This window comes from Homalodisca vitripennis, chromosome X, assembly GCF_021130785.1.
Source record: "Homalodisca vitripennis isolate AUS2020 chromosome X, UT_GWSS_2.1, whole genome shotgun sequence".
Classification (NCBI taxonomy): domain Eukaryota; kingdom Metazoa; phylum Arthropoda; class Insecta; order Hemiptera; family Cicadellidae; genus Homalodisca; species Homalodisca vitripennis.
The window spans coordinates 17,609,651-17,636,644 of record NC_060215.1 but is presented as its reverse complement, the minus strand read 5'-3'; the positions used below and the strand labels follow the sequence as shown (position 1 = coordinate 17,636,644).

At 35.5% G+C, this 26,994-nt stretch overlaps 1 protein-coding gene across 1 annotated transcript in view; it reads right to left on the bottom strand.

Moving 5' to 3' along the window:
- Positions 1-26,454, bottom strand: part of LOC124368743 (alpha-tocopherol transfer protein-like) — a 50,860-nt gene extending 24,406 nt beyond the window's left edge. The window contains exons 1-2 of the mRNA XM_046826084.1: positions 26,301-26,454; positions 8,266-8,416 (exon numbers count right to left, since the gene is read on the bottom strand). Coding sequence (XP_046682040.1) covers positions 8,266-8,407 — 142 coding nt within the window. The 5' untranslated portion in view covers positions 8,408-8,416; positions 26,301-26,454. The remainder of the gene's footprint in view (positions 1-8,265; positions 8,417-26,300) is intronic.
- Positions 26,455-26,994: the final 540 nt, after the last annotated feature.

Genomic DNA, 26,994 nt, shown 5'->3' with positions numbered 1-26,994 from the left:
ACCCCCGGTCATTGTCAGTGCTTCAAGTGAATCTTAGGGCGAATACATAGTCCAGTAACGTCACTGGCACTGGTACCGGGTTTTTAGAAGAAGAGCTTGATCGAATCTTTAGACAGCTCCCGTCCAAAAAAAATCGAACGATATTTGAATTGACGTCTATGTGGCTCATAAAGAAATGTTACAACCATATTCTGAGCCACTAACACATTTAATTAATTTGTCTTTTGAACAAGGAGTATTTCCCTCACTCCTACAATCCGCGAAAGTAAGTCCAATTTATAAAAAGGGTGATCCCTGTTCCACAAATAATAATCGTCCTGTCTCCATTTTGCCAGTTTTTGAGCAAAAATTTTTGAAAAAAAATCTTTTTTGATCAGAATGCTGAAGTTTTTTAAATCAAAACAACCAATTCTCTGAATACCAATTCGGATTCAGAAAAGGAAAATCAACTACCGACGCTGTGGCGAATCTAGTTGAAATGGTTGTTGAGGGTATAGAAAACCGAAATGCCACCTTAGGTGTCTTTCTCGACCTATATAAGGCATTCGATTGTGTTGACCACGAACATCTGCTCGACATTTTGGAAACACACGGCATCCGAGGCGTGCCACACTTGTGGCTTAGATCATTTCTAAGTGACAGAACTCAAGTTATCCAAATCTCAAATCAACTTTCAAACAAAATCCGACTGGACTATGGGGTTCCTCAGGGATCTATTCTTAGCCCAATTCTGTTTCTGCTATATGTCAATGACATTGGAGGTCATCACTAATGCACGGAAAGGCCGTGCAGTATGCTGATGACACGACTCTCTTTTTTCAGTGTGAAAAATCAACATCTCTCTTGGAAGAACGCTCTTTTGTTGATGTCAACAATTGCGTTTCAACACTTCAACAGCCCTCAATCTCCAAAAAACAAACACAACGAAGACCAATGTCATCAACTTTGCTCTTCGGCCTGTGGATTCTCGGTGTGGTCCTGCCACTATGTTGGCAGACTCCATACTAGAAGAGGTCTATAGTTCGAGATTCCTTGGAATACACCTTGATCGAGGGTTGACATGGAATAAATCAAATTGATCACGTTTGTGCGCCAAAATATCCCTCAGGAAATTTTGTTTTGAGGAATCTAGCCAAATATTGCCCCACTCAGGTACTGATGACGGGCGTATTATGGCTTGATTTACCCCCACCTTACCTACGGAATGGCATTGTGGGGTGCTTGTGCAAACAATCAGTTGATGAGGGTCTTCAGATTGCAAAAGCAAGCGATTCGAATAATCGCACATTTGAAATTCAGAGAGTCATGCAGAGAATCTTTCAAAAGTTTGCAGCTGTTGACCCTGCCGAGTCTCTACATTTTCGAAACAACACAGTATTGTATGTCAAAATGCGTCAAGACAAGTGGCCAAGACATACATTCATATGAGACCAGAGCCAGGGGAAACTACCGAATTGGCCAAACACAGAACTGTGATTTGAAGAACGCCTGCCATCACAAGCAGGAGTTCATTTCATCAACAAGCTGCCACACCGAATAAAAAATGCCCCAACGCCCAAGGCGTTCAAAATTCGTCCTAAAACGCTTTTTAGCGACACAGGCATTTTATAATGTCGACGAGTAATATTTGGCAAAAAACTGGGGAGACCAGCCAATAGGTATGTCGCCCCGTCGCTGGTGGTGGGATGATTGGCGAATAAAAGGAAATGAATGAAGGTGAAATTGTATGTTTTGATTGAGGGATTTTGATGTAGAACGGATGGAAAACTTTAGTTACAATAACGTCATTTGACGCATGCTATACATGTTAACCATGTCTTGGCAATAAAGAATTTGATTTGATTTGAACTCTTGATTGGAATATCTCAGGCAGGCATGGAGCCCCGCACACTGTAGTATGTGTCAAGTTTGACCTTCACTCTTTCAAGGTTGTGTTTGCAGGCCTCTGAAGATCAACGGCAGCATTCTATCATCTGTACATACAACCATTAGTAATGTAATGCCAGCAACTCTTGATTGGAATATCTCAGGCATGGAGCCCCGCACACTGTAGTATGTGTCAACTTTGACCTTCGCTCTTTCAAGGTTGTGTTTGCAGCCTCTGACGACCAACGGCAGCATTCTCTCAATCTGTACACACAACCAATTAGTAATATAATGTCAGCAACTCTTGATTGGAATATCTCAGGGATGGAGCCCCGCACTCTGTAGTATGTGTCCAACTTCGACCTTCGCTCTTTCAAGGTTGTGTTTGCAGCCTCTGACGACCAACGGCAGCATTCTCTCATCTGTACACACAACCATTAGTAATATAATGTCAGCCAACTCTTGATTGGAATATCTCAGGCATGGAGCCCCGCACACTGTAGTATGTGTCAACTTTGACCTTCGCTCTTTCAAGGTTGTGTTTGCAGCCTCTGACGACCACGGCAGCATTTCTCTCATCTGTACACACAACCATTAGTAATATAATGTCAGCAACTCTTGATTGGAATATCTCAGGCATGGAGCCCCGCACACTGTAGTATGTGTCCAACTTTGACCTTCGCTCTTTCAAGGTTGTGTTTTGCAGCCTCTGACGACCAACGGCATCATTCTCTCATCTGAACATACAACCATTAGTAATGTAATGTCAGCAACTCTTGATTGGAATATCTCAGGCATGGAGCCCCGCACACTGTAGTATGTGTCAACTTTGACCTTCGCTCTTTCAAGGTTGTGTTTGCAGCCTCTGACGACCAACGGCATCATTCTCTCATCTGAACATACAACCCATTAGAATGTAATGTCAGCAACTCTTGATTGGAATATCTCAGGCATGGAGCCCCGCACACTGTAGTATGTGTCAACTTTGACCTTCGCTCTTTCAAGGTTGTGTTTGCAGCCTCTGACGACCAACGGCAGCATTCTCTCATCTGTACACACAAACACACAACCATTAGTAATATAATGTCAGCAACTCTTGATTGGAATATCTCAGGCATGGAGCCCCGCACACTGTAGTATGTGTCAACTTTGACCTTCGCTCTTTCAAGGTTGTGTTTTGCCAGCCTCTGACGACCAACGGCAGCATTCTCTCATCTGTACACACAACACACAACCATTAGTAATATAAATGTCAGCAAACTCTTGATTGGAATATCTCAGGCATGGAGCCCCGCACACTGTAGTATGTGTCAACTTTGACCTTCGCTCTTTCAAGGTTGTGTTTTGCAGCCTCTGACGACCAATGGCATCATTCTCTCATCTGAACATACAACCATTAGTAATGTAATGTCAGCAACTCTTGATTGGAATATCTCAGGCATGGAGCCCCGCACACTGTAGTATGTGTCAACTTTGACCTTCGCTCTTTCAAGGTTGTGTTTGCAGCCTCTGACGACCAACGGCAAGCATTCTCTCATCTGTACACACAACCATTAGTAATATAATGTCAGCAACCCTTGATTGGAATAATCTCAGGCATGGAGCCCCGCACACTGTAGTATGTGTCAACTTTGACCTTCGCTCTTTCAAGGTTGTGTTTGCAGCCTCTGACGACCAACGGCATCATTCTCTCATCTGAACATACAACCATTAGTAATGTAATGTCAGCAACTCTTGATTGGAATATCTCAGGCATGGAGCCCCGCACACTGTAGTATGTGACAACTTTGACCTTCGCTCTTTCAAGGTTGTGTTTGCAGCCTCTGACGACCAACGGCATCATTCTCTCATCTGAACATACAACCATTAGTAATGTTATGTCAGCAACTCTTGATTGTAATATCTCAGGCATGGAGCCCCGCACACTGTAGTATGTGACAACTTTGACCTTCGCTCTTTCAAGGTTGTGTTTGCAGCCTCTGAAGATCAACGGCAGCATTCTCTCATCTGTACACACTACCATTAGTAATGTAATGCCAGCAACTCTTGATTGGAATATCTCAGGCATGGAGCCCCGCACACTGTAGTATGTGTCAACTTTGACCTTCGCTCTTTCAAGGTTGTGTTTGCAGCCTCTGACGACCAACGGCAGCATTCTCTCATCTGTACACACAACCATTAGTAATATAATGTCAGCAACTCTTGATTGGAATATCTCAGGGATGGAGCCCCGCACTCTGTAGTATGTGTCAACTTCGACCTTCGCTCTTTCAAGGTTGTGTTTGCAGCCTCTGACGACCAACGGCAGCATTCTCTCATCTGTACACACAACCATTAGTAATATAATGTCAGCAACTCTTGATTGGAATATCTCAGGCATGGAGCCCCGCACACTGTAGTATGTGTCAACTTTGACCTTCGCTCTTTCAAGGTTGTGTTTGCAGCCTCTGACGACCAACGGCAGCATTCTCTCATCTGTACACACAACCATTAGTAATATAATGTCAGCAACTCTTGATTGGAATATCTCAGGCATGGAGCCCCGCACACTGTAGTATGTGTCAACTTTGACCTTCGCTCTTTCAAGGTTGTGTTTGCAGCCTCTGACGACCAACGGCAGCATTCTCTCATCTGTACATACAACCATTAGTAATGTAATGTCAGCAACTCTTGATTGGAATATCTCAGGCATGGAGCCCCGCACACTGTAGTATGTGTCAACTTTGACCTTCGCTCTTTCAAGGTTGTGTTTGCAGCCTCTGACGACCAACGGCAGCATTCTCTCATCTGTACACACAACCATTAGTAATATAATGTCAGCAACTCTTGATTGGAATATCTCAGGCATGGAGCCCCGCACACTGTAGTATGTGACAACTTTGACCTTCGCTCTTTCAAGGTTGTGTTTGCAGCCTCTGACGACCAACGGCAGCATTCTCTCATCTCTGTACACACAACCATTAGTAATGTAATGTCAGCAACTCTTGATTGGAATATCTCAGGCATGGAGCCCCGCACACTGTAGTATGTGACAACTTTGACCTTCGCTCTTTCAAGGTTGTGTTTGCAGCCTCTGACGACCAACGGCAGCATTCTCTCATCTGTACATACAACCATTAGTAATGTAATGTCAGCAACTCTTGATTGGAATATCTCAGGCATGGAGCCCCGCACACTGTAGTATGTGTCAACTTTGACCTTCGCTCTTTCAAGGTTGTGTTTGCAGACTCTGACGACCAACGGCAGCACTCTGTCATCTGTACACACAGCCATTAGTAATGTAATGTTGGCAGTGTAATGTCTAGTGAAACTGGTTTGGAATTCCTGCTATTTATGAAAGCTAAACGTGCTGGAATTAGTGTAAAACTGAGCCACCACGTAGCACACAAAAACGAAACAAATATATTATTCAGCTTATTATTACAAATTGCAAAATATTTTAAAATAAATTTATTTGAAGTATTGTAAAACATCACATACAGTTTTATGTATATACTTAAATTTAAAAAATACTATTCCGTTCAAAATTTGTGTACAAAATTAATATTTACATAGTTTAAGAATCATAAGTAGACAATTTTTAGGTAATAAAATCTGATGGAACTGCAATTTTTATAATTCAGACCCGTCCAACGGTTTTATGAAAGTCGTTACTATTAATAACAATAGCTTTTCTGAGTCTATACATCAAATTTTATATTTATTTAGCTTGCAAATTGGTTTTATAAATTAAAATAGGTTGAAAATACAGGAAAACAGGAAAATAAATTTGGCCACAAATGTACTCGTCATCCATTGGATATATCGTAACATTTCCAGGTATGTCTAGGCTTAAAACAGTTGAGATACATCATTCTTTGTAAAAGTTTATTCTGTTCTATTTTGTAAATTCATTTATTAAACTACCCGATACGATTTAATGTTCTGAATGATTTCTAAACCACTTTTATAACAACAACGACCAAGTTCACTTTTTGCGTTTTTGTTAGTACGGCGTGTGAAAAATAAAATATTATTCAGGGTAACATCAAACCAAGTTCCACATTTTGCCAACAGATACGCTAGTTTTTTGTATCAATGAGAGATTGCTACAAAGCTTTAAAACATAAGAACAACAATGAACCAACTCCAGAAAATCTAGATCGTTCGCCGTTTAAAAAAATAGGAAATGGATAATAATAGTGATGATTACAAATGGTATTTGTGATGAATGTAAGTTTAAAATATTATTAAAACACTTAAATAATGTTACTTTGTTAGCAAAATTAATTTAGTCTTTCCAAACTACTATTTTTTATGATATTGTGCACTTTGAGGTTAGTTTGAAAGTTTTGTCTTTAGTTTAGGGGATTAATTCTGCAAGAAAACACTCTTTTTCGCTTTTTTAAAACTAATTTAAGCCAGTCTGACCTAAACCACAATGATAGAAATATATCCAAAGTTCTGAATTTTGTAAATCTAGTAGTCAAAAGCATCATAAACTATATAGAAATCATAGAAATTTCTATTACAATGGTTTTAAGTGATTTGTATCTGTAAAATGCCACTTATTCATGGGTGAAGGAAATAACAAGCTGGAAAAAACGAGAACTATTTGTGTTATGGATCTGGTTTGATGTAATAAAATATTCGAAACGTAAAAATCACGTCCATCTCATGAGAGAAGAATTTTAAAGTAGCCTAACAAAAAACTGTAAAATAATATAGACATCAGGATATTTGAAACTGATAATCAATCAGTTAACTTGCATAAAATTATGTGGATTGGATAATTCGTTTTACAAAAAATTATCCTTCAGAAGGCTGGATTTTAAACAGCAGGATCTAACTAAAACAAAAGAATGTCAAAAAACAGGGCTGCGTTTACAATCTTTTCTTAGAGTTATAAAAGTCTTATCTTCCCTAACCGTGCAGACCCATTAAAATATACAAGGCATGCATTGGGTGATGTTTTTCCATTCATCCTTTCAATCAATCACCAGTTACTACTTCTTGTCCCAAGACCTTACTTCTACAGGTTGCTACAAGAAGACAGGTGTACAAACCGAATATGTCGATTTAGATAAAGATAATGATGATCGTAATGATAATAATTTACTTTACGATTTTAATAAATTTCTTATAATGTAACATTCCTAGTTTTGTACCTATCCTCAAAATATTGTGTTTTATTTAAAACCAACCAATTTGTTTAATGGGGGCTTTAATTCTTAAACCAAATAACTTGAATAAGATATTATAGTTGATATGATTATACACATTACAGGATTCCTTTCGTTATAATTATGTATGTGTAGGTTCCAAATTCTTTACCAAGGTTGAAGTCAAGAATACTTAATGAGTGAAACAAGAGCAAAACAAGTACAAGAATAAACTCTTTGGCTTACTGGAAATAACATCATTAGGCCTTCGATTTAATTTGTTTATAATTATATATTTTAGTTGACAGTCTGCCTCAAAGAGTTCTCATTTTAATGGCATCTTTACCAAAAGGAACCAAGTAATAGTTTTATGTACCAAGTAACTAATGCGGGCTAATTAAATATCTAAAATATGGCATTTTACACACATGAATAATCTTACGGTCAATATAAATAATAATATTAGGCTTTAGCACATGTTTTAAGATGACTTGGAAAATGTCAAACGATTTGGGACTTGTGAGAGACTATCGAAGTATCGAAGGGATCCGACAGAAGGGATCGAAAGCGAAAAGGTCAAAAGGTAACTTCGCTGCCCATTACATGTTGACCGTAACATCAAGAGTTATTAAATGGACCAAGAGGAACCTATGTACCAGGTTTCGAGTCTTTAGGAACTTTGTATCAAGACACTGTCTCAGACTTGACTCCTTGAACATGGAGTCATGTTCATCTGAAGAGATTCAAAGAAGTTAGATGATGAAGAAGCTCAAAACGAAAAATTTACATCGTTTCGACATCAGAGACACTTATAAATCTGATGTCGAAACGATGTAAATGTTTCGTATTGAGCTTCTTCGTCGTCGACTGTCTTTGGATCTCTTCAACTGAACATGACGCCAGATTCAAGGAGTCAAGTCTGAGACAGCGCCAGGTACCAGACGCTGCAATAAAAGGAAGGTGAACTGGAGCTAAACTCAAAATGAAATGGAATCAACCCTTCCTACCATAGCTACCGTGTGTTTGTATCAAGAGTCGTGGTACAAACAACGACACGATTTTTTAAGAATTATTTTTCGGGTCAATAATTGACATGAGTTATACTCGAGTAAGAATATATCGCTTACAATCTTGTAAGAAGTTTTTCAATTCGAATGATCACCACACTTCGTGTCACCCTCATTCGGTTACTTGCCTCATTCCCGGTTTATCGATAGTGGACTGTTTATGTATCAGGAAACAAGATATTTTAACTGACCATAATTCTTCGGCAGGTGGGGCTGGCAGGATATCCACTCCTTCAGGAGTTTGATATTGTTCTCCAGCTTATCTGGTCCTGTCTCGCCGATTTCCTCCCATATCAGCTTGCTCTGGTGGAGGTCTGGACCTATCAGAGACATCCTTCTTATCTGTAAACAATTACATCATTTAAAAATAAATACACTAATATATGAAAAGATCAAAGTGCAGTGATTAGATTAATGGGTAACTTTATTTCTTCCGTACTTTTTCTTTAGGATTATAGTCTCTACTAGTTGAATATCTCTTAAGATCTTACGCGTACTGTGGATTTAAACTAGATTGTTACAGTTGCAGTAATTCATAAATTTATGTTATTGAGTTGGATGGCTATGTCTGCATATTGTTACAGTTACGTAACTGACTTTTGTGGTTTAAACTTGGTACTATTACAGCTGTGTGGGCGAGTTCTGTGGCTTAGACTGCACATTGCTACAGTTTATTGGTGTTTTCTGGCTGTAAAGCACGCGTTGTTACGGTTACGCGGGCGGGTTCTGTAGCTTTAAAGTAAATACAGTTACTGTTACATTGCTGGTTATTGTGACTTTGGCATTAGAGGAGCCGTTCTTTGCCACATATTATATACACAAACAGGTTGATTCACAAATTACAAATACAAATTTGAATGTTGGATTTAGCCCCAGTTCAAATTGAATCAACCCTTCCTACCACAGACAGCTACGTTATGTGTAAATAAAAATTATTGCTCGACTTTTAGTTACGGGAGGGTCTCAATGAGAAAACAGTTCGTCTTGGTTCACACTTAGAACTACACTTGTTTGTAGGTGAAATGGACTATTGGCCGGTTTTACATGAGTTCGGACACATAGTACATCAGAGAGTAAGGACCATCCTCTGCTTTGAAGTATAGAACGTCACCAAGACGTATGCATTTAGAGGTATACATATGCGACTGGTTTTTAGATTTCATAGAATTATAACAGAATTCGGGAACTAGCTTAAGATTGACCATTATCCTAACCACTTACTAACCACTTAACACCCAATCTGAACCACCGTCACAATAGTCAGAAGACCAGATTAATGTTTATAATTTATATTTGTGGCACAAGGGGATTCACGAAGATATGCAGAAACCGTGGGAGCTCATTGTACATGTAAAAATAATGAAAATTTTACATAAACATGGATTCACAAGGATATGCAGGAACTGTGGGAACTCATTCTACATGTAAAATAATGAAAATTTTACATAAACATGGATTCACGAGGATATGCAGGAACTGTGGGAACTCAATCTACATGTAAAATAATGAAAATTTTACATAAACATGGATTCACGAGGATATGCAGGAACTGTGGGAACTCAATCTACATGTAAAATAATGAAAATTTTATATAAACATGGATTCACGAGGATATGCAGGAACTGTGGGAACTCAATCTACATGTAAAATAATGAAAATTTTATATAAACATGGATTCACGAGGATATGCAGGAACTGTGGGAACTCAATCTACATGTAAAATAATGAAAATTTTACATAAACATGGATTCACGAGGATATGCAGGAACTGTGGGAACTCAATCTACATGTAAAATAATGAAAATTTTACATAAACATGGATTCACGAGGATATGCAGGAACTGTGGGAACTCAATCTACATGTAAAATAATGAAAATTTTACATAAACATGGATTCACGAGGATATGCAGGAACTGTGGGAACTCAATCTACATGTAAAATAATGAAAATTTTATATAAACATGGATTCACGAGGATATGCAGGAACTGTGGGAACTCAATCTACATGTAAAATAATGAAAATTTTATATAAACATGGATTCACGAGGATAAGCAGGAACTGTGGGAACTCAATCTACATGTAAAATAATGAAAATTTTACATAAACATGGATTCACGAGGATATGCAGGAACTGTGGGAACTCAATCTACATGTAAAATAATGAAAATTTTATATAAACATGGATTCACGAGGATATGCAGGAACTGTGGGAACTCAATCTACATGTAAAATAATGAAAATTTTACATAAACATGGATTCACGAGGATATGCAGGAACTGTGGGAACTCAATCTACATGTAAAATAATGAAAATTTTACATAAACATGGATTCACGAGGATATGCAGGAACTGTGGGAACTCAATCTACATGTAAAATAATGAAAATTTTACATAAACATGGATTCACGAGGATATGCAGGAACTGTGGGAACTCAATCTACATGTAAAATAATGAAAATTTTACATAAACATGGATTCACGAGGATATGCAGGAACTGTGGGAACTCAATCTACATGTAAAATAATGAAAATTTTACACAAACATGGATTCACGAGGATATGCAGGAACTGTGGGAACTCAATCTACATGTAAAATAATGAAAATTTTACATAAACATGGATTCACGAGGATATGCAGGAACTGTGGGAACTCAATCTACATGTAAAATAATGAAAATTTTACATAAACATGGATTCACGAGGATATGCAGGAACTGTGGGAGCTCATTGCCCATGTAAAAATAATGAAAATTTTACATAAACATGGATTCACGAGGATAAGCAGGAACTGTGGGAACTCATTCTACAAGTAAAATAACGAACAATTTTACTTAAACATGGGTCCGGAAATGTTTCGCTAGCGAGTTACGGCTAGCAAAAGATTTCGCCCAGATTTCAGCTCACCATGTAAAACGAGGTCTACCTGAAATTCTCCCCTTAATCTAACTTAGATTAAGTGGACAATTTTACCCTATCGTTTCTGACGGTTTTACTACTCCAATAATTTACGAATTACTACGAACAGAACAGTACTTACACGGACCGAAACTTAATTACTGCGAACAGAAAAGTACGCATATGGACTGAAACCCAGTTGTTAGCGCCCAAAATGATTTGTATTTTATATCAAATTATATCATTGTTGAATAGCTGCTTATTTATTGTATCGCCAACTTATGAAATATAAATCTTGCTAAACATTATTCTGAGTTTTAAATCAAATTAAATCAAGCCATACAGTATGTCAGCAGCACCAGAATGCACAGCTAAAATCAATCTACTCTATGAAATAATTTTTCATTAATAACTGAAATTTAAAATTCCTTAGTAGAAATTAAATTTGTTAATGGGCAATTAAAAAGCTATTGTCCGTCAAATGTAAAAGGCGTGTTGTACTGTCAAGAATAAAATTTCATTTAATCAAACATCTATTCGATTTCTGTGTACTTTATTTACACAGTTTTGTATAGAATAAAATCTTATACAAATTTTATTAAAAATTTTGATCGGTGATAAAAACATTATTCGTGGTCAAAATGAAAAAAAATGTGATTTTCACTCATTTTTTTGGATTTGACACTGGTTTTCTAAAAATATACTTCATTTATAGTTCTGGGATCTATTTTATTCAGTTTATCAGTTCAAAACATAAGAAACGATTGAATTCACCCCTTAATCTACCTTATTAAAATTTCAGGAAGACCTCGTTTTACGTAGTGAGCTGAAATCCGGACGAAATCTTTAACTAGCCGTAACTCGCTAAAGAAGCATTTCCGAACCCTTGCTTATTTAAACTGTTTCATTGTTTTTACATTTGTAGAATGAGCTTCTACAGTTCCTCGTCAAGCACCCTGTATAGTGAAAAAATGGACAAGAATGAAGTCTGGCAGGAAGGCATAGAAATGTGTACTTGAAGTTCGTTAATGATCATGGATGATTAATGTTAAACTGGGATTGTTTCGGATATTGTTCCAAATCTTGCATTCAAAATAGAAAGTTTAAACAGATGGAATTTGCTCTCTTTCTCATGCATGAAAATAAACATGACGTTGAACAAAACGAAGTCTCAGAAAAGCTATATCTAACATAGTTAAGCTACATATTTGAAATTGTAGAATGTTTTTGAAATACAGTGGTGTCAACATGTCTATATAAATTATGTTACACACTCGTATTTTTCGAAATTATCACAATAACCTGTGTTTGGACAGAAGGACTAAGATTTCCTTTGCAGCCTCTGCCCTCTCTACCCCTCTTATTATCAAAGTAGGAGTACGCAACACCACGTAAGCGCCACGAGGGGTTTCGCCAAGGCTGCATACAAAATTTAAGTCTATGTATTGTCATTCTGGAAATGCCCTGCAGGCAGCGAGTCACAAAGAAAAGAAAGTTCTTCATCAGAAACTAGAAATTATGTCACCCTACTGAGTGGTAGCTTACAACGAAGCTTAGCCAAAGTTTATGGTTGGACATACACCATCATAGAACCCATTCTTGTCTATTCATAACTGTGGTCCCATTCAAATTTTAAAGTCCACATTAAAATTTTTCTCGAGATATCTTGTTACATGATTCAATTTTTGTTCGTTGAGTTAGGTTTCAGAACAGCGTTTGAGTAATAAAAGTTCCGGGGAGGTAGCTAGACTACAAGGCAAGACTGCGTATCATTGACTTTCCATTCTATTTTTTGACGTGACAACGTCTTAAATTAGGTTGCGGCTCGGAGTCACTCATGAAAAAGTGTAACGCCCGGTAACGTTACGATGCCCGTCCAGTGGGTCCGCCGCACGGGATCCGCACGGGATAAAGCAGATAACTGTGGGTCCGCCGCACGGGATAAAGCAGATAACTATGTTTATTCGTGAAAATGTGGAGTGCTTAGATTCGTCATTTACAACAACTACAACAATAAAGGTAAATAATTGTACACTGATATTTCATTATCGTAAACTATGATTGATTGATTAATTGTTAGATTGACACAAAAGTTGAGAAACTGAGTTTATAGGTTATGTCATACTATTGACAAATGTTGATAGTGTTAAGTAAATTATTAGTTTAAATCACTCTGCAATCAATCGTAATTCAGTCGATTGAGAAGAAACAGCGCGTATTGCTAGTCAAACATTTAAAATAACAAATTATAACCTCTAACCTGTCATAACAGTGCGACCAAACAAACGAACTAAACCGACCAATCACCACGCGCGGAGTTAGAATTTAACTGTGTTTAGCAAGAATTTCAAATTCCAATTTTAGTAAATGTTTTATTCAACTTTACCATTTACAATAACAAATTTTAATTAATTTCAAATTATGTACAATGTTTTAGTAAACAAAATATATTTCTATAGTTAAAATTTGTGCAATTCTTATTTTCATTCAATTCCTTGTTCCTATTGTGCAATTTAATAATATTCATATCAATGAATATTACAATATTCAATTCTTATTGAATATTATAATATTCAATTCTACCGAGAAAAAGACGTTGTCACGTAAAATCTTCGCCCGTAAAACCGACTTTACAGGCAACCATAATTTTTTTTTACTGTATGGAATAAGTTACATGTGTTAATTATGTTACATTTTAAAATCTCATACGACTGTGCTTAGCTTGTATACAAATTTATTTATTCTGCTATTTTTACGTTGCCACCATGGTTACCAAAGTGAAAATAATTGCTAACGTTCAGCCAAATCCCATGGAGTGACGTGCACCATCACCGAACTGTGTTGCATGTATAGATATGAAACTTCATGCAAAATTTCAATTCTCTAGGTCTCTCAAATTTCTTCAGCACCTTGAGTGATAGGCTTCACTAACGCTCAGCCAATATCAATGGTGGATGTCGTGTGTACGGCTCACAGTCAGAAACCGACTCGTAATTCTGAGTAAAGGAATGCACGTGGGTCTAGGTTTAACAAACACCTAGTGCTTCCGTGGCAAGCGAGTCTATCGTTTATTATGAACGAGGATTTTCACAACACTGTTTGACATGCACGATGTGGAGGATTCTCAGACGATTTTAGGTTATGTTTTCACCAGTACTGGCTCGGCTGGAGTAGGAAGAGGAAACCGAGGTGTAATCGATCCACGTAGTCCATTTTAGCGAGCATCTAACGCATACAGAGCAGCCGTACTTTACACACGTCCTCGGGGTGCCACACTCACGACCTGCCTACTGACTGCTGGCAGATACTCCGCGCCTCTGACCAGTGTCAAGTTTTTACACTATGCCTAATTAGTTTTAGAGACCCAGGTGGTCGCCACTAATTGGCTGAGCGTTAGCGAAGCCTAGCACTCGTGGGGCTGGAAACAGTCCATTTATGTCTGTCTGCACGATGACTCGAAAAAACTGACCTAGAAGCTTCATTTCTATATAGACAACACTGACTTCGATGATGGTGAAATGAAATGAAAAATGTCTTTATTGAACACAAAGAACAACATATTCAATTGGCGAGGATAGGACTATTAAGACCTCTCTCTTACACCTAACCATAAATGTTTAAGCGATACATTTAGTGTAAAATACAGCCACAGAATAGTGTACATTACTGTTTTACATTCAACAATGATAATCTATATTTATATGAAATAATAAAATGAAAAAAAGGTTCTTCATGAAATTAAAAAAAAACTAAAAAAATAAAAATTGGTAGGATATTAACAAACATTCACATATCACCATTCATACAAAGCCATCGTCCCATACCCTATGCCACGATATCGTCAACCCGACGAGGCCCGAAACAGATGGTCCTTGAGCACCCCCCGAAACCGCTCCCGACTACGAATACCTCTGATACGATCCGGGAGATTATTCCAGAGTCGACAAGCAGAGACTGAATGATTTACTGTAAATAGAAGATCTATGAACAGGAATAGACAACGAAGAGGCTCCACGTCGAGTATTCCAATTACTTGTTTCAGAAATAAAAGAAAAGTGTTCAGACTAATAAGAAGGGGAATAATCGTTATACAAAATAGAACAACGTGCTAAGAATGTGGAACTGATGGAGTAGATTCAATTTTAGCAGTTGTAACTGATTGATGAAGGGTGTTATATGGTCATATCGTTTAAGGTTGAAGATAAAGCGAACACAATAATTTTGAGCACGTTGTAATCTGTCCGAAAGCTTAACCGTGATGTCATTTATAACTACGCCACAGTAACTGAAATGGGAGAAAATCAGGGTCTTCACTAGCATTACTTTTAAATTCAAGGGTAAATAAATAGCAAATTGCTTAAGACTATGAATACCAGCAAATACCTTGCCTCAAGTCTCAGTAACATTACACTTGATGGTGCACGTCACTCTACGAATTGAATTCCAACGCTTTAGATTTTGTGAGCACCGTTTACAACATAAATGTAAAGATAAAAAAAGATAAAAAGAAAAAGAATGAAAAGAAGATGTAAAGATAGTATCCAAATTGTAGTATTCCTGTATACCTTCGACTACAGTAATACTCCTTTAATCACACTTTGCACAACTAAGGTTTTGAGGTGGCGCTCTAGAAGAATATATTTCAAAATGTAGGAATTTTTTAGACAAAATCCTTCATCCTGTTCCTAAACTCTATCGACCCTAAACTCTATTGACCGATCTACGTGCCTTGTTGAATTTACTTCAATATCACCGGAGGGGAATAGTCACAAGGTATTGATTGTTGACTGAAGATGGTTTTTCACAACGAGGTTGAAACGTTTAGAGAATGTAATTGTTTAAGTAATATTTTGGCATGGTACAAGCCAGAAAAAATAGACGATAGTTATGAAGAAACTAAAAAATGACGAGGTGATAAAAAACCATACGCATTAAAGATAATGCGTAAGATGATGGTTTTTTTAAGAATTAATCTTAAAAAAGAAGGGTAGAAGTATAAAATATTATATGAAATTAAATTAATCCTTATTTGAAGGAGTAATTATAAAATGTAGTCGATGTATTTTATAAAACATTGAAATAGAAAATTATAATTAAGCATTAATTAAAGATATCCAGCATCAAACTACAAATGAGTGAGATCGATTATAGCAATGAATGGGTTAGCCAGTTTATTGTAACTGTAAACTGTAACTACAGCAGAATTTCATTGTTAGACTAAAATGTACTTTTTCTTTTGAGATAAACAAGTTAGTACTACAATAAAAACATGCAGTTTACTCCCATAGTTAAATATGGCGTTAAAAAACATCAAAATAGAAATTATTTGAATAGTCATATCTAAATTTATGTCAACAAGATATAGAGCTTTAAAATTATGTTCATTGCAAAAACATTGTTTTGTAGTGACGTCAACTCAAAGTGTTTTGTAGTGACGCTCTTTGTCCGTGATTCAGAATTAAGTTGTGTCCGTAATTTTGCTACAAATGTGCACGTCCTTGAACATGATTTTATGTCCTAGGTTCAACCTTTGGTTATTGAAAAAAAAACGAACTCAAGTCGAATATCGTGTAACAATTTTCTACAGGATAAAATAGTTTGTTATAACATATTTTAATTCAGTTTCCAATATAAATGCACAAGCAATTGACAAATAAAGAGTTTAGAAAATCGCCAATCTGGATTGTTAGAAGAACATTAAAAATTAAAACTGATTATAAGTTACTGATTATCATTAGAACGCTTCAAAGTTGCAGCGTTGCACCATTAGAGTGTATGTCTAGCTTTAAAATTCCAAAAACCCTTGGAAGATTATTTATGAATCTTTATTTTTTTTTACTTAAAGACATTTAAGATAGTAAATATGTGGGATATAGAATAAAACTGGGTGAATCAAGAAGGTATTTCGTATTTTATATAAAAAAAAAACAGGAAAAACGATATAGTCAAATAAACAAACAAAAAGTTGCAAAAGACATACTAAAATAAGGAAAGTAAATTTTATTATTCAAGATGATATTTCTTCGCGCCAGGAACAGTTTTTATAAGTTCCTACCCGCCTCCCAAAAAACCGCTACGGACGTTGATAGAGCAAGGCGAGCGCAGTTTTTGTATTGCCTAACCTTGATTCGGGTTCCAGTTTTTGAGACAATACTCTAGAAGGAACCAGAAATCTTTCAACAAATTCGAATCGAGATTGTATTATTGGTCTTCCTGTGTGAAGAACAAGAATAATTTTCGGATTTGTATTTGAGTGACTGCTGATTAAAGCAAAAAAGGCAACTTGAGTACTCGATTGACCGATAGGTCTACACATATGGAATAACACTAACTGACGTTATTTTTGAATCTCTGTATTACAGTCGCGATAAAATAATATAACCGTATCAAAACATTACTAGTTATGAACTAAATTGGAATATATTGTTTTTAATTTAATTACTTTTAAATTTATCAACTGTTGTGTATTAATCCTAATAATATGTTTTAGTCACAGAAAATTAGTCATATCAGTATTCCAATTTAGTGGATTTATTATATTATTGCATTTCATTAAATACTACATTTAATTCTCATTTAATAACTTCAATTTACTTAATTTATGAACAAACAGTCCAATAATTATGAAATGTTATTTATGTGGGGCTTTTCGTGTTCAATGAACTCATCAAAATGTGGGTCTGAGGATGTGTTCATTGAACATGAAAGGCTACACAAAAATAACATATCATAATTATTAGAGTGTTTGTTCATAAATTAAGTATTTGATTCCATCAAGAAGAAGCTGGTAGAATGTAACTTAAATTTGGCAAATAATAATTTCAAAATAAAAATTGACTTAATATATATTTTTGTAGCTAGAAACTTGTTTAAAATGCCACCCAACACATTCATGAATACTTACACTCCACCATCGTAAAGAGTTAGGTAATTTAAGAACGTAAGCGTCATACTTTATGTACTTGTAACCAGTATCACAAGGAACAGTTTGGTCCGCTCCAATTTAGGTTCTTGTTGGGTTAACACTCGTATTATTAAACAAAGTACGCATTTATGTTTTCCAAAAGATTAATAAACTCGATAAGTGTATAGAGTATTTTTTATTCGTATTTCATATTTATAATTTAATTGAAAAAATACGTTTACTGATTTGGGCAAGTGTAAAATTTAAATTGTGTAAAACGCAATCTAGTATTTGTATATTTAATGAAATATAACAAACAAGAAATAATACATTTAAGAAAACAAAAAGAACCAAAATGATGACAAACAAGAATTATACAAACAATCTGGAGTATACAAAATTAAATGTAGTGACTGTGAAAGCTATTATATTGGACAAACTGGCAGAAACTTTAATGATAGGTTTAAAGAACATATACAAGCTTTGAAAACAAATAACATGTCCAAAATAAAATAAAATTTCGCTGAAATTTTATTAGAAACTGACCATAACTATACAAATATTGAAAAGAACATTGAAATGTTAGATATCGAAAAAAAGGAGAAAAATTAAACACGAAACAAGAATTATATATCCATCTAAATTATAATAAAGATCCTCATAACATTTTAAATAGCAATCTAAAACATAATATAAACCCAATTTTTGAGAAAAATATTATATTGAATACAGAATACTAATGCAAATTACAACTGTGTTATATAAATTTAAAATCTGTTTAAATGGTCCACATGTGGTATATTTAGTTGTTTATTATTTATTTAGAGGTTAATGTACACTGATGACGGTTGAATACCAAAACACGTGTATGGCAATAAAATAATATAAAGCAGGGTTTTAGTTGACTGTTTATAATATTAATTAAATAAATTGAACATTACATTACATTACATTACATTACATTATTGTTTTATTTCAGCCTGAAGAGAAAATTCAGATTTCGGACAATGAAATCTGTGAAGATTCCCATGTCCGTCAATAATGGGTATATTTATTTGTATTGTCGAAAACGAATTGTGTATAATCTTTAGTCAAACTTTGGGTTTTGATGAGCGTTACTTCAGATTCTAACAATTTTTATAAGAACACTCACCGAATACATCAACCATGTACAATCCAAGTACAACCGATTCAAAGTTCTTGCGTAAAGACAAACGTTCCTAGTCCTACTGGAGGTACGCCTCAAATGGACTCCAGAATGCTGTAAAACATAGTGGAAACTTTTCTGTTATAAATTCCTTCGTCCGCTCTAAATTTTTCAAGCGTTTTCTCGCTTAAGAGAAGACAAAATAATATAAAAATTTCTAGATACTCTGGAAAATATTTAGCGTCTTCCATTAGATGCAATAACGTCTATGACATGTTAACTCTCGGGACCTCTTCCTCCAATAGCCTTGTCTGCTAATAGATACAACTTTGACATTGTCGATTCATTTAACTTTCCAAACTAAATTTAAATTTTCTTAACCAGTGTTCCTAATTTGAGACAGTTTTACTTATGGACAAATACAAATACAAATTTGAAGTCCGGTGAAAATCTACGTACTTTGAAATGGATTTTGTACGTGTAAGATATCTTGTGAAGGAAACAAGATTTTTTCCGGACATTTGCCATCGTTCAGTGATACAAAAAATTAAGTACCACTACGTTTCGAGATCTGCGATCTGATCTCTTCTCCAGGTAAATAACTAACTTAACACATAATTACAAACTAGGCTAAAATAAACCAATCGTACCGTAGCGTTGTGACACGCGTAAGTCAAGAATTACAACCATCATGTCGTGTGTCAACTTCACTAACTCTAAAACATGCACATAATATAAAAAAGATCAGATTACAGGTCTCGAAACGTAGTGTTACTGATTTTTTTGGATCACTGAACGATGGCAAATGTTCGGAAAAATCCTGTTTACTTCCCAATCGTTCCATCATCAAAAGCAAACTGCAAACAAAGAATTATATATCTTCCTGTTATTTATTATATTTTTGGGGGAACATTATCAATAAACATACATTTCACACCGTCCCTACGGATATCACTGCGCTGTATGATTTTAGTGACCGCGTTATGGTTAAGTAACCGGTACAAGAGCACTGGTTATCTCATTAGTATTAGAAGCATGGGCGGAAGGCCACGACTGAATATGAATATTCGAAATAAATAAAAGTCACCTTCAAAACATCAACTGACCGGCCGGTATAACCTAGAAAGCGTGTTCACTTTCACTGACACTTCTCGTGTTCGTGGAATGGTGAAGTCGCCAAGGTCACGACTTTACTGATTGATTTTGATAATAGGTTACTTATTATTGAATACGTCCAGTAATCCGTACCCCCTCCGGCAAACTTTGTACAAGAAATCCCTACCTGTTGTCAACTAAGGATACGTTCTCTACTGTCAGCACGCTGCTGACTGGGGAGAGATAGGATCCTTATCCTTAACCTGTGGGACTTGCAAACAGCAAGTTAGGTTTTAGATTCCAAAGCATTTAATAAAATTCTTAATTTTAGCATTTTTAGTTAAAAGGAACCCAAATAAAAAATGGCGCAGTGTAGCGGGTACAGCACCTATCGCAAGGTAACCGAGATATTCAATATCGAGCGTGGCTGCTGCTTGGATGGGTGACCGCTGAGCGATCCTGTCCTTGCAAGCAGCTCGTCTGCCCGGCCGTTGGTGGTGGTTCGGAAGTCACCTTTAAGCCGTTGGTCGCCAGGTTAAGTGTTAGAGAGTATTTCTTATCCCTAACCTCGCCTGGTAAAATAAGACATCCTTTAATTTTTTCACTTTTTTTAAGAAAACAATTTAGGAGTTATAGCCTCACATGGGCTTCTTTACCAGATCATTAATCCCTGAGGTTTTCACGATCGGTTCAACGCTAAGCTGACTAAAGTGTGGAATAGTCTTACTTGAAAACAAAATCAAAGTATGCAAAATTTATACTCATATGTGTTAACTCGTACGGTCAAAGCCTCCATTATTTTATTGATTTTGACTCCAAGAAACATAATCTAATATCTCAGATAACAATCAAATCACTTCAATCAGATTACTTTAATTTAAATATAACATTTTCAATTGCGTGCCTGGTCATATATGGGTGTATCTTATATGCGTTTTAATTTGACTTTTTCTATTACAGCTGGAATCCGATTCGGAGGATCTCTCACAGGGAGAGGACTGAGACTCATCAAGAGAGTCATATGTGAGCACTCGTATACTCATAGTCGTATACACAAGAGTATTGAGCTTGATTAACCTTGTGCCGTAAGTTTTGTATGACTCCTGAAGGAGTGGTGATTCTAAATACTGAAAACGTAGTGTTCTATTACCCATCACCGATCATCCTTTCGAGTCAAAAATACTAGGATATATGCCAGTTATTTCTCGTTATTTATCATATCGTTGTAAACAGGGTCGTTAGTAAATATATAATGAGGAAGAGAACGTATAACCACAGAAGAAACCTTTATTTAAATACATCCATTCCACCATTTATCACAGGTTGTTTACTTTTTAACCTTTTTTTAATGTTGAAGACTCTTTTCTCACTCAACAACAGACTCATTCAACACTCAAAACTAAAAACATATTAATGTACCTCCATCTATGATGTATTTGATGGTGGATTTAGTCTCTCCCTAAACTAGAATCCTAGGTCCCTGTTGATAAGTTTAGTTTCGTTTGTTTATTTTTGATATTGCACACATTGTTTTTAGTCATGAGAACAGAAGTCATGCTGTTTTTACACCTTTGTTTCTACTTTATGTCCAGTCTGCGTTAAAGTGATGCTTCAATTTATAGAAGAAACTCAAAGCAACCACTACTTGGGTTTTTTGTGATGTATCCCCTGTTTCAAGAGGTTACATCACAAAATATTGTATATTCTATAAAAAGTATTTGAACCCTTGTTATGTCTATACATAACGGAAAGGGATGCCTTAATGAGCAAATGGAAATAAGAACTCGACCCATTTAGTGGTATTCCACTAAGGTTCTGAGGAGGTTTCATCTGCAGTAGTCTCTTTTGAGAAAGCGAATTAAAGTTTCATATGGTCAAATTAAAAAGAAAAACATAAAATACACTTTTTATGTACACTTTTGGCATTATTTGAAACGGGTTTGATTGCATTTCAGGTTATTTAATGCATTGTATTTTGACTTTAAATCAATATAATTGCAGTTGGACCTTTTCATAGAAAACATTGCTTATTTCGGAGTGGCAATGGGGTACCTGCACTGATGACCTTGTCAAAATAAAATATTATAAGTAAATATCATAACGAAGGTGGAAAGTATAGATTCATTGCCCAAAAATATCAAGCTTTACTGAAAAAAAAAAACATTATTCCTCTACTTGGCTTCTATAGGAAATTAAAACTTTAATTTGTAGTAAGTTTTAAACAAATAACTCTACTCTATTCTAAAATAAAACACCATAGCACGAGCCATTCAGCAAAACAAGTATGTGAGCCAAATCTTACATATGCTTTTTAGTGGATACCTCATACATATTCTTATCTACTGAACTTTAATGTGTATATTCGAAGCACATGAGAGTTATGTCTTATTTTTCACAATAATTGAAAACTATTTAACTATATGTAACTATTTAAATATATGTTTAGATAATATTTCTGGATTACTTCACTATAGAGTCTTCACTAAACTAACAAAGTTTATGCACACCTTCAAAAAACCCATACAGCCTCTTTTGTGACACATATTTTTACTTCTTCCTTATTCCTTATCTTAGCCACAATCTCCGTTGATTTAATACCTTCTCTAATGACGCCACCAAGAGGTAATTAATTAAGGTGGTATGTTTGGGAACGGTCTGCTTCAAACTAAAATTAGTCCATATTATTTTGTTACCGCGTTAAATACTTCTAGATGGAAAGTCTTCTGTGATATAATTTAAGAAATAAATACAGTAAGACTATTCGATATAAACAGAGACACCTTGACGGTGGAATTTCCCCTCTCACAACATCATGACTTTCCTCAACACCCGTCAAGGCCTCATCAGCATTGACGTGATCGTCGTAATTACTGAATTTGACCTGACTGATGCATCCGGACTTATCAAATCAATATAATTTGGGCTATCAATCAACATTATGATTAATGTCGAAAACATCCAAATGATCAATAAATAAATCATTTTTAATTGATAATATAAGTAATTATTCTTTCTGTGGCGATTTGGCAGCCTGAATGTAGTACGATTGTCTTTGGAAATCAATACAGATAATACTTTCATGTGTAAAAGATAAAGCACGAATTAATACTTTGTTATTTTAGTGAGATGCAAAGTATTGTAATGTTATAATAGTACTATTGTTTAAACATTTATAGGTTTATGGAGCTTAATTTGCTTAAAAGTTATTTCTTAAAAAAGGTTTTATTTGTCAGTTAAATATGTTGAAACGTGCGATATACTATTCATATCTCTATACAGTAAACCGTAGAAGGTAAAATACTCTGTTTCCTCAGACTGACTGAATACACTTTAGATAATTATAATAATTGAAAGACACCGCATTCCAAAATAATACTCTAATGTTGTTTTCATATCTCAATTGAATAGAGACATATTCGTTTCAATTATTCCTCGACCTCTTTGAAACCTTAATGCAATAAATCATGTGTTTAATTTTTTCACATTTCTTATAATGAAATTGCCTATAATTCAAGATTTCAGTGAAGTTTAAGGCGAAATCACCTTCATGCATTAAGTTTACGTTTGACTTATTTAAACTACTGTAATATTTAAATAAATTAATAAGTGAATTATAAGGTTTTGTGAATGAAATTTTAAGTATACTTATATGTTCATTGATGTTGAATAAATCAATCTCAATTACACAAAGCGATTAACACAAAGAATTTTATAAATAGAAACCTAAAAATGGGTACAATAACTTTAAAAATCAGTAAAACTGCATACAAAATCTACAACAGAAAACGTTGCAGTTACCATTTATGGTTTGTACTATCAAAAGCATAAAATTCAATTATTTATACATAGCTAACTATGCAAATTATCACACAAAATATCACAATGGTTATCATTGTGGCCCAGTAGAGATTAAGGTTTAAACTACTGTATACTAATAACAACTAAATCTATTAAAGTCATTAATGATCTGGAAAAATTGTCTAGAACTTCACTTGTCCCTTAAAACAAAACATTTGACCACTAAGCGATAAAGATAGTAGTATACCATCAAGATAGTGTCACAAAATTGTTTCATAACACGAATTGTTATTGTGTAACTTCAAGGCGTTTCAGTCGATTTAATGGGTTATGTCCAGCTTCTGTTGATAATAGGGTGCCTAGGAGCCAAGAATTTCGCTAGGCACCTGATTTAATAGGCACCTGCAGGCGATCATTATACAGGCCACAATTACGCCAGTGAGCTTGTGGACTGAGCTCTACACTTATTGCCTCTGATCTGGACGATACACATTCGACTTCAATAAGAGTCCGAATTTAGCATGTTAAGTTGAAACTATGTAAAATTCCAACATTGATTCTTACAATGTCATGAAAAGATTACAGTGGGGCTGAACAAATATAATTTGGGTAAGCCGTACTTATATTATTCTACCTATATATGGGTCAATATTATGACAGGGCCTTATGGCCCTAAATTCGCCTTTTTGTATATATAATACAAATAAAGTCATTTGAATTAAATTGAATTGAATTGAATATTGATTGAAGTAGGACTCGAGTACGAAAATTATTTTATCAATAATTGACACCCCTCCCCCCCCTGGCTATGTTCAAAATGCAACCAACAAAATTGCCAAATTCGAGCCACTTCCATGTAGTAGCAAGTAGGTATTGAGTTACATTGGATTCGTAAGTCAGGCCAGAGAAACATTAAAAAAAAACTTATCCACTCACTTAAGATTACCTTTATAAACTATCAGAAGACACTACTTCTTGTTAAATTACGTCATGCAATGATTTATATTTTCAAATACAGCAACCACGGAATTGAATAATTGAGTTGTGTTCTTAAATCTGATTAGGATCAATTTGTGTATGTCGTTAACAAGCCGCGAGTTATTGTTAGTGTTGCATTATTAACTCATCCAATGCTATTATGTTAATTGAGTCACGGAAAAAGTGAACGCTCAGTCAGACTGGAGGGAGCGTTACAGGTAGTAAATATCTGAGCGATCACAAAGGCAGATGGCGCAGCCTACCGTAGAACTTCAGAACTAACTAACATAATCCCCCGGAACTCAACACTGCTCGTATGTACATACATTATTACGTAACGGTTTCTACGTACAAGTATTGTGACAATAGTAAGGATAAGGTCAACCCCAAGTAATACAAGAAAGCTACACAGCAAAACAAAGTTTGCATAGTATTAGATTTCGTGTGGAACGCGTGAGGTTTGGGTTTGGCGATGCATATTCCTTTTAAGAAATTAGTTAGCATTCTCGTTAGCACTTTGGAAAACAACACATAACATCTTTAACTCCGATAAGAGATAACACTAAGAAAGTTTATTAGTAATAAAAAGAAAATTATTACTTACCGATATCGTCAATAAAAAATCAACACATAAAAAGTAATGCGCGCTTACCAATAAGGAAAAGAATGACGAAGTTATCAGAAATCTCTGTTGAAATAGAAATTATCGTGAGTTTCTTAAAAATTTACAAGTAGTTGCTGAAAATCTAGTCTTTAGTGTTCACTCATCGTGATAAAGTTGGCATTATTTGAGAACAGCCACAGTTTTAGTTATTAGTTTCAGGGGTTTTAACGTATTTTTGAATTTTGGGAACTCCTTTTGTATGTAAAATCACCCTACAGCTACTACGTACATAAGATAATTTAATATATTATTTTATATATTACGCCAAGAAAATGTAATCCAAAAGTTCCTGAAACAAATTCCATTCTAAATGTGGCATAATAATTTGCGTGCCAAACATAATTAACAGCATCAGTTTTAAGTTATTAGTTTTAGGGGTTATGGACGTTTTTCAAATTTTGGGGACTTCTTATGTACAATTTTCAAATTTTGGCAACTTTGTGTGTACATTAAATCACCCTCTGTAGGGTGATTATGGTGTAGTAGCTGTCTACTACGTACATAAAATAGTTTAATATATTATTTTATATATTACGCCAAGAAAATATAATCCACAAGTTCCTGATATAAATGCCATTCTAAATAATTTGCATGCCAATCTTAATTAAGCAGTAAATGCCATGGAATATTTAGTTAAAAGTGGCAATTAAGATTTATTATTTTCACGGATATAAACTACAATTGCTAAGCTATCTAGACATTTGAAATATCGTGTTTAACGTTGTCGAGTAAGTTGACTTACATGGAAGCTGTGCAGGTGTAGGATTAGTGCAGAGGCAGAGTACACACGCCAACTGAGCGCGAGTCGGGAGTGGAGTGGCGAGACTTTGTCTTGGCAACTCCTGAGCACGGTAGACCGATCGTCAAGGGCAACCTGCCTTACATTATCTTAACGTAAACACGCCGGCGGGCTCAAGGAAACAGCAGAAGAGTCTGCGGGTGGGAGGTGTTCTCCCAGACTACAGCGTGCTGCACTTCATCGTACGGTCGGTGACTGTGTTCGTGGTGTACGATGGTCTAGGACGTACGATGTTACCAATATAATGTTGAGATCAGGACTTCCATTGCATTTGGTTAAAAATACGCAATCAAAATTATTAGAAAGAAATAATCGAAGCTAAATACAGGGTGTTCGAAAATTCCGATCAGAACTTCCATTGCATTTGGTTGTGCACACTCAATCAAAATTATTAGAAAGACAAAATCGAATCTGTATACAGGGTGTTCGAAAATTCCAATCAGAACTTCCATTGCATTTGGTTGTGCATACTCAATCAAAATTATTAGAAACGAAAAATCCAATCTATATACAGGGTGTTCCAAAATTCCGATCATGACTTCCATTGCATTTGGTTGTGCATACTCAATCAAAATTATTAGAAAGACAAAATCGAATCTGTATACAGGGTGTTCGAAAATTCCGATCAGAACTTCCA